The 8,851-nt window shown below is 43.5% G+C and overlaps 2 protein-coding genes across 2 annotated transcripts; both read right to left on the bottom strand.

The window, feature by feature from the left end:
• Positions 1-985: 985 nt before the first annotated feature.
• Positions 986-3,366, bottom strand: tmem82 (transmembrane protein 82). The gene is made up of 6 exons (XM_060055968.1): positions 3,071-3,366; positions 2,721-2,793; positions 2,347-2,533; positions 1,813-2,227; positions 1,267-1,469; positions 986-1,102 (listed from the first exon to the last, which is right to left on the bottom strand). The coding sequence occupies exons 1-6, from the start codon at positions 3,153-3,155 to the stop codon at positions 1,010-1,012; spliced, it is 1,056 nt and encodes a 351-aa protein (XP_059911951.1). The 5' UTR covers positions 3,156-3,366; the 3' UTR covers positions 986-1,009.
• Positions 3,367-3,674: 308 nt separating this feature from the next.
• On the bottom strand, positions 3,675-8,256 carry sult1st5 (sulfotransferase family 1, cytosolic sulfotransferase 5). Its single transcript, XM_060055972.1, has 8 exons — positions 8,103-8,256; positions 6,784-6,916; positions 6,133-6,261; positions 5,271-5,368; positions 4,920-5,046; positions 4,393-4,487; positions 4,091-4,271; positions 3,675-4,009 (listed from the first exon to the last, which is right to left on the bottom strand). The coding sequence occupies exons 1-8, from the start codon at positions 8,109-8,111 to the stop codon at positions 3,897-3,899; spliced, it is 885 nt and encodes a 294-aa protein (XP_059911955.1). The 5' UTR covers positions 8,112-8,256; the 3' UTR covers positions 3,675-3,896.
• Positions 8,257-8,851: the final 595 nt, after the last annotated feature.

Below are 8,851 nucleotides of genomic sequence, written 5' to 3'. Positions count from 1 at the left end.
AGAGGCAGCAAGCTCCATGCTGTTTCATTTCCCATCTTTACGACATTGGAGCATTGTTTGGGGAAAAAAACATCTCCGTCGAAAGCCTTTTTGATGGGGAACTAGGAAGTCTACTTTCTACACTGTCTCGTGGATAGTACAATTTCTTACAGTCAATGGCAACGTGTGGAATTGCTTGACAATCTCAATATGTCTCCGAAAGACCCCCTGGATTACCATGGGATTCGGACCTGTGCCTAATTTCACAGGCCTGTTGACATGGAATAAGGACGGAATGCATAATAACGTCGGAGAGCCAGCCTCTGTAAATTCCCTGAATTCAATAAATATAAAATGGGCACAATACCGCGCGTCCAATGGGGATGATGTGAGCCGAATACTTCAATGTCAAATGTGCTCGAGCAGTATGCATACCTATTTTCCCTTTACAAGAGGGAAAATCATAACCACACTTTGAGTTTAAGAGCTCATTCAATGGGGTTAGTTTGTATCGTCCTTAAATTTAGTAAGCCGCTATCCAGTTAGAATTCTCGTTTGCAAGTGTGAATTCGTTGCACGCCGCACATGAATAGAAATTTAGTCTGTTTAAACGCCATTTTGTGCACCTTTAGAAGCAGTATGTTGTCAGCCATTTTACCAATTAGAGCAGTTTTGATCATGTTCAGTATAAAACTGATTATAGCACACGCGGTGCTGTGTGAGGCTCAGGCCTACCTCCTATACGAGAATTGTGCTCATCATTTACAAATGGGCTACAGCAAACCAACACTAGTACGCTTATTCAAGTGATAACCAAAATATAGACTGTTATGAGGGGGGGGGGGGGGGGGGGTATTTAAATAACCTGTGGGCTATTTCACTATTTGGCTACAGCCTAAAATCAATAGGCCTATTTGGTGAAGCAGCCTTAAATGTTTCGTCACTGATATGTCTGGAATACCATTTCACCAAGGCCTTAATATCACAAACGTAGGCTATGCAAATATAGCTTGATCCCACTGCATGATGTTTATTTCCCTGTATGATTTGATAATTGTAGGCGTGTCTTGGTTTCTTTTTGTTGGATCTCTTCTTCGTTGTAGTCCTCAAAATCCTCCTGATCCTGTGAGGGTGAGGAGATACGTGCTCTCAGTACGATGGTGTGGTGATATCCAATGCAGCCACAACACAGACACAGTCTGAACCATTTAGTCCAACATTCACTGCAAACTCGTTGGGAATATTTATTGAGCTGGGATAATAGTAGCTGCTGTTGAGTTCACTGACCGAAAGGGGTGTCCTAGCAGCCAGCAGGTCCCGGGCGGCAACGAGACACACAGCCTCTCCCAGGAAGCAGATTAGGATGTGGACCACATCTGCCCAGCGACCGACAGTCAGCATCAGCACCAATAGACCCCCAAGACGCACGGCCACCGCCTTCAGCAGCTGCTGCTGCTGCTGCTGGCCGGCGCGCGCACGGCTCCGTTCGTCTGTTCAAACGATCATGAGACATCTCGTAAAACAGGGGGTAATCTCGTAACACAGGTTGGGCATGCCAGTTGAAAGGTTGTATTTGTACATGATAATGCTGCTATCAACGTGGCCGATCGCACAAAAAAACCCAAAACGAGTGAGATCAAGGAACCAGAGTAGATTCATCTTGTTTTCATCAAATGTATTCCTTTTAAACATAGGCACGTGTTAGAAGCCTACAAAAACCTTTCAGGGAACTTAGGCCTTTTTGAGAAAAGGTGCGACCCTATCATCAGCTTTCAGCCATTCAATAGTGTATGCCATGATGAAGACAGCAAGACGTTGCAACCTGTGTCGTACCTTGCATGTACACAACCAACAAGGTGTAGCAAATAGTCAGTGGAGTCCAAAACTTCAGTGCCTCAGTGGCAGAAGCAAAGTGTCTGTTCACAATGGATATGGAGGCCAGCACAGCGACAGAGAAGGTGGCGATCAAAGTCCTGCGTAGTAGCATGGGCAGCAGGGACCCCCCCGTGGACAGCAGGGTCATACACACGCCGCAGTAGCTTCGCGAGCTGTGGAGTGTGTACAGCGCCTCCACGTGGTGCAGCAACCGGGACGTCTGATTGGATAAGAGCCACCCGAGCGCTGCCACCAACATCAACGAAAGCAAACGCTGTGGCGCCCCCTCGTGGAAAAAGTGTAGACTGCAGCTTAGGGCACAACCTAAGGAGAAGTGACACTGGACGAGCACCAGCTGACATTCCCTTGATTCCTAACAGTCGAGGGAGCAGATCACGGAGACAAAGGTGATTGAAAACAAAAAACACCGAAAATAAGATGTATTATTATTGGATTTAGAACAACTCATAATGTGTGTATCCAGTTTCTTACTAGCCCATCGGTAAACCAAGAAGAGATGGCGCGTAGAGAGAATTCAAGAACCACCAGCGAGGCCACTCTGGAACCCACTAGGGTCAGCAGAACCACCAAGACCACAGCCTGCAGGGTCCGGGCCAGGCCGCTTCTAGCTCTGCTATCATGTCGGAGCGGTCGCTTCTGGCCGGCCGTGGCGTCATGGCTGCACAGCCGTGAGAGAAAGAGATTAAAAGCATATGCACGGCATAGGTGTATTTAAATGCGAGCCATACATAATAAAGGGAAACTATGTATTAACTATAAGTAGACCTATCATATATTAAATATATGTAGCCTATCACCATCTGGTAAAGCAATATACAACAACACCCCATGTCTGAATTCCTCACCGCTGCTGCTCTAGAAACAGGTGCACCCTCGTGATGTCCCGCAGGACCCAGATTCCACAAGCACCGATAACTCCTGGAGGTCAGGGAAGGAATCCCAGAAATAAATGTCTAACATTTTGAAATTAAGGTTATAGGCCTACCCTGTGAATACCCATGTGAAAACCTATATAAATTGAGGTTATTTTTGTTGAACCGAGATCACTTTTAAAGGTCACACGTTGGCCTATAACAAAAAAAATGTAGACTGTCACAAATAGACATAGGCTACACTATGCTGTGTAGACTTTTGAAATGCTGCTGGCTGTGATGATAACTCAAAGTCCTCCAAAAAGGACGTATGTCCCACCTACCTTGAAGTAAACAATCTAACGGATTGGCGTCCGGAACCGGCCACCAGTTTAGCTTGTGTATAAACCAGTATATCAAAGATAACATGACGAATGTTTTTCCAATGTAAAAAAAAATACAATCTATTGGCCTTTATCGGCGTAGAGATTTTGCAAAGTGAAATCCATTCATGGCACAACAACTGAACTGTTATGTTAAGTTAAATAGTTAAATAGGAATTTAATTGAGGGAATAGTTCAGCATTCCCAGTTTGCTATTGAGCTAGCACGAGCCTGTTCTGTGATCATGTATCAAAGGTCACCACAGTGTCATATAAACACCGTTGCAAAATGAATCATTATTTGCTATTGCACATGATATATTTTTGAAAAGCTTGACCTTTTGTCTCTTGCAATATTGTTGTCCTTTGCAATTAAAAAAATACGTATTTTTTAAAGATAAATTATAGGCCTTTTAATTTCATAGAGCACATACAGATCAAACACTATCATAGTGCGGTTTGAGCAAACTTATTTGAATAATACCAGAGTTGTTTTAAAGCTTTAGTTTTATAATCGAGTTTAAATGGGTTTTCAAGAGCAGACCTACACATAATTTCTGATTCAATCACAATAGTAAACTTACATTTTATTCGGCAAATTCATACAATTATTTATATATTTTTATAAAATACTGCCACTATGTTGAATTCATAGTGCTATATGTTTTTGACATGATGAAAGTAAATAATCAAAAGGAAAATACAATCTATAAAGAATACTTTAGAATTGTTGAATATTCTTAAGATAAATGTAAATGAAGATGATCCCATTCCCATTGTTCCGGACTTTAAATCACAAAACGGAAGGGAATCTCACAGTCAGACATGGTTTCCACATAATGCTTTTCAAATGCAGCGTTTTCCTCAGGACTCAAGTGATTCTTCCAGTCACCAACCTCCCCTGGGAAAACAAAAGGCATATGTCTTCCAAATCGCAATTGATAGATCAGCCTTTCTTTCTATATATTTCCTGCTTAATTACCTTTTCTCAAGAAGTCAGACGCCTTCCGGTCAAAGATGTTCCCTGGTACTGAGGAGTAGTTGGCCATTGGGTTTTCTCGCATGGCATCAAACGTCGTCAATTGCACGATATTGTTGAGAATGTCTTCTGACAAGCGGTGACCAAGGAACTTGGCAATACGCTGAATCTCCCTGGCAGGATTCTGCATATTTTTGTATATAAACATGGCAAGGAATAATTCATGAATGATGAATGATTCATTAATTTATGTTTCCTGCAGATACAACGTTTTTCATTATCTGTATTCGTCAAATACCACCTACCTCTTTCATGTCCTCGAAGAAAAGATAGTGTATATTCCTTTTGTCCTTCTCCTTCCAATAACCTTTGACATGTTCGTACCACGATCCCCATCCCACTTTAATAACACATTGACAAGTATTAGTAGTAGTCCAAAATAAATAGGATACAACTACAGGATGCATGTTCTGATGAAAGATGAAAATATGTGTGATCTTGGACCGTTAACATGCTGACTTGAGCAAGCATGTTATAACATGATATAGATAACACTTTACATACATGTTACATTAATCACCCATTATTAAACATTAGTGAATAAGTATTAATAAGTATTATTATATAGCATCAGCATGGGGTTAGAGTTAGGGAAAGAAGTGGTTGTTCACAGGTTGTGTGATCTCTGATATTGGCTAGATCAGTAAAACACACATTTTCAGTACCTGAACCTCAGTGTCAGATCAGGCCCAATGTTTTTTCAAATACAACTACAACACGTGATCACAATCATGTGCACAAGTATTCACATATTCAATCCAAAAGCACTTGCATTGTCCTTCCATGAACTTCTTCTGGTACCCTGACCATGGTCCCGGCTCCGGCTGAATCATGTTCATGCGGTCAAAGTGAAAATAGGACACCAAGGTGTCTTTAGGGTTCCGAGCCACATAGATAACCTAAAATGAATGTGATCAAATAAATGATTGATTACATTGACATGCAGATCGGCCAACAATCTTTCTCTCTGGGATTATTTTCTCTGGAGCTAATGACACGACTGAACTGTGTTGGTGCAATGGACTAAATGCATTTTGAGGGAAATGATACAAATGGCTCAATATGACCACTCTATTAGGTGTCCTGATGTCGGGAAAATGGGTTCAATAATAAGCTGTGGCACCTTGCTTCCTGATTCCCAGAAGGACTTAGGCAGCAGCTGGATGGGTAGATGACTCTTGATCACACGAGGAGGATCCATCTTCTCGAGTTGAGTAATCCCTGAAGGGACATAAGTTCAGTGATCCAAGGTCTGATTGGTGAGAATAGGTGCAATCTGCCTGTGGTTAGGTAGTAGTGACCAGCTGGAGTAGGGTCAAGTATGATGTAACTGGTTATGTGGTACTGACCAGTAGGGTTAGCTGTGGTGTGACTGGTTACGTGGTACTGACCAGTAGGGTTAGCTGTGGTGTGGCTGGTTACGTGGTACTGACCAGTAGGGTTAGCTGTGATGTGGCTGGTTATGTGGTACTGACTAGTAAGGTCAGGTGTGGTGTGACTGGTTACGTGGTACTGACCAGTAGGGTTAGCTGTGGTGTGACTGGTTACGTGGTACTGACCAGTAGGGTTAGCTGTGATGTGGCTGGTTGCGTGATGCTAACCAGTAGGGTTAGCTGTGGTGTGACTGGTTATGTGGTACTGACCAGTAGGGTTAGCTGTGGTGTGACTGGTTACGTGGTACTGACCAGTAGGGTTAGCTGTGGTGTGACTGGTTATGTGGTACTGACTAGTAAGGTCAGGTGTGGTGACTGGTTATGTGGTACTGACCAGTAGGGTCAGGTGTGGTGTGACTGGTTGTGTGATGCTGACCAGTAGGGTTAGCTGTGGTGTGACTGGTTGCGTGATGCTAACCAGTAGGGTTAGCTGTGGTGTGACTGGTTGCGTGATGCTAACCAGTAGGGTTAGCTGTGGTGTGACTGGTTGTGTGGTGCTGACCAGTGACTGGTTGGGTGCTATTGACCAGTGACTGGCTGGGTGCTCCTAACCGGGGAGAGATGCTATGGGCGAGCTGAACTCCAGGAAGGGCATGCGGGTGCTTGTCGGAGCCCGCCTCACCATCTCCGCATCGCCGCCGTGCAAGATCAAATCTACGATCTCCTGCGTCCATGTAGTACCTGGAACGTACACGCATGTGCTGTACATATATGTGGATGTGTGGGTTGTGGAGATAAATAGTGGCGGCCCTTATAACGCTTTTATATAATATATTCGTATCATATCATCTATAATAGAGGGAAGTTACATACAATCACAACGAAAAAATGGACTGCGTTTGCATAGTGCTTTTCTAACCAGTGGCCGCTCAAAGCGCTTTACAATATTGCCTAACATTCACCCATTCATGCACTCATTCACACACCAACTGCGGTGACCACCATGGACGGTGACAGCCAGCTCATCGGGAGCGGTCAGGGCGAGGTGTCTTGCTCATGGACACGGCGACGCTCTAGGAGAAGCCGGGCTGCCGAACTAGCAACCGTCTGGTTACCAGCCGACCCGCTCCACCCCACTGAGCCACATGCCGCCCCTTTTAAATGACATTGGTTGCTTGCATCCAACCGTGATGGTTGCTGCTATGTTACTTTATTTGGATCATCCCTATCTTTAACAATTCTGTTCTTTTCAACATTTCCTACCTGCCTTTGGGTATGTGACGATGAGTAGGTCTTCTGGAAACGCTTGAAAGGCCTCGACTTTCTCCCAGTGCTGGACTATGGGCTCCAGCAAAGGGATGCCATGGACCTCTTGCAAGGTGCATCGGGTTACCTTTGGTTTCAAATAATAGGCAATCAAACAAAAGTGCTACAGGTAGATCAAGTAGCAACGAGAGTCCACGCAGAATTTCAAATGAAATCGGTCGTTATGGTCAATTAGAACCGATTTGTTTCCTACCGCTGGGATTTTAGTTTGATATTCCATACTTGCCTCGATATATATATACACACATATATATACACACACACACACATATACATATATATATATATATATATATATATATATATTGAGCAGAATGCATAAAATGTGTTGTGAAAAATCAATCAAATGTAAAGGTGATATTGAATAAACAATGAATTTCCGTGGGGATATTACTGACGTATAACAGTGTTCAGTGGCCAATCCAATCCAAATTGCGTGTTCATCTGCCCCTCATTCCAACTGAAAGCCAGGATGCTCTGGGCTTCTGGGGATTCTCTCCACAGTGGTGGGTCTTTCTGTGCTCAAATGTATTTCTAAAAGAGCTGAACTAAGCGCACCCTCAGACTGGCTGAGCAAACAGCCCTGGGCTCTTCTCATGTTCTACATGAGGACGGAGTACCAACTTCTGCCCTCAGGGAGGTGCTACATGGTCCTGCAGGGAATATAAGTTAAATCACTCTTTTGTTCTTCACTCCAAAGCACTGCTCAACCAACCGATAAACGCAACGAGCCTCAACCCATGGGCTGCGATCACACATTCACATATACACGATCACGTGGACTCAGCTCCACCACCACCATACACAGAGACTGTGTCTGTGAACAGATGATCTTTTATGTCAGATGTTCTTGTTCGACAGAGATTATTCTGTGTTGTTGAAGATTGTTGGACATATATTACAATTTTAACTCAAAATAAAATGTCCATTTGATATTAACTCAACAATACAAGGGAAATAGGGTGGTTGACGATCTTTGATGACATCCATAAGGAAAATGGCAAGATTATTGAAAATAGAAATAGAAATAGAAAACGTCAGATCAGGAGTGTATAGTGTTTATTTGTGTGTTGTTATGAACGCCCATTGATGTTAAAGTGGATGAAATGCCAATGAAAAAATGCCATTTTTCACTGGGTGCTTTAATAAAAATTAATAAATGTTAGACGAAATGTGTAAAACCTGAAGTCACATAACTCGCCACTGAATGGGGTCACGATATTTCAACAATGTGATCAGAGAAACCTTACCTTGGAGTTCGCCATCTGGAGTTAAAAGAGAAGTCAAAGTTGAGTTGGAACATATGCTGACGTGCATCAAATGTTCCAATCTAAAATTCAATCAATGATCCAGGAGCGCTTTAGCCTGGCACCGCCCACCTACCTACTTCCTCTCAATTTTCATTCCACTGAAGTATGGGTCTACTACGGTAAATATATTCAGGGCTTCCTTCGAAGCCAGATTTTTGGCGTCAACTCCAATAGTATCTGTCTGCGTCCTGCAAGACGGAGGCGTAACTTGTAGTAGGAGGCGTAACTTGTACTAGGAGGCGTAACTTGTTCTTTTCTAAATCGCGGTCCACGCGAGATCTTTCTCTTTTCGCGGTAAACAAAAAGCGTTGTAAATCACGGTTCACACGAGATCTTCATTGAAGTCGGGTCTTCCGATATTCATGACGGTATGTAAATTTAAGGCCTAATATTTGAGGTCCGAGTTGCGGTCATTTATGTACCCGCGCACCACTGCTACATAAAGATCACTTCCGCGATTTAGAAAAGTACTAGACACGCCTCCGACTACAAGTTACGCCTCCGACTACATGTTACGCCTCCTACTACAAGTTACGCCTCCGTCTTGCAGGACGCAGGCAGACCCAACTCGTCCAATCAGCGAACAAAGGGCGTGGCTGAGAACGATGACAGAGTCAGCTCCATGGAGTCAGCTCTCGTTGACGGACATCTTCACGCACGGTATTTGGTTTGTTTACAGTCTGCGCGCATCGTGA

The sequence above is a fragment of the Gadus macrocephalus genome, chromosome 7, assembly GCF_031168955.1.
Source record: "Gadus macrocephalus chromosome 7, ASM3116895v1".
Classification (NCBI taxonomy): Eukaryota; Metazoa; Chordata; class Actinopteri; order Gadiformes; family Gadidae; genus Gadus; species Gadus macrocephalus.
Note: the sequence above shows the minus strand (reverse complement) of the source record. Positions and strands in the feature narration are given on the sequence as shown.

Bases quoted from the DNA above. Each gene is read 5' to 3' on its own strand.
- tmem82 (XM_060055968.1), bottom strand. From the start codon at position 3,155: ATGTTATCTTTGATATACTGGTTTATACACAAGCTAAACTGGTGGCCG. The intron at 2,794-3,070 runs GTAGGTGGGACA...CCTGACCTCCAG, and splicing joins GTTAGATTGTTTACTTCAAG to GAGTTATCGGTGCTTGTGGA. The intron at 2,534-2,720 runs GTGAGGAATTCA...ACGGCTGTGCAG, and splicing joins CTGTTTCTAGAGCAGCAGCG to CCATGACGCCACGGCCGGCC.
- sult1st5 (XM_060055972.1), bottom strand. The intron at 6,262-6,783 runs GTAGGAAATGTT...TGTACGTTCCAG, and splicing joins CGTCACATACCCAAAGGCAG to GTACTACATGGACGCAGGAG. The intron at 5,047-5,270 runs GTGCCACAGCTT...CATTCATTTTAG, and splicing joins TCTGGGAATCAGGAAGCAAG to GTTATCTATGTGGCTCGGAA.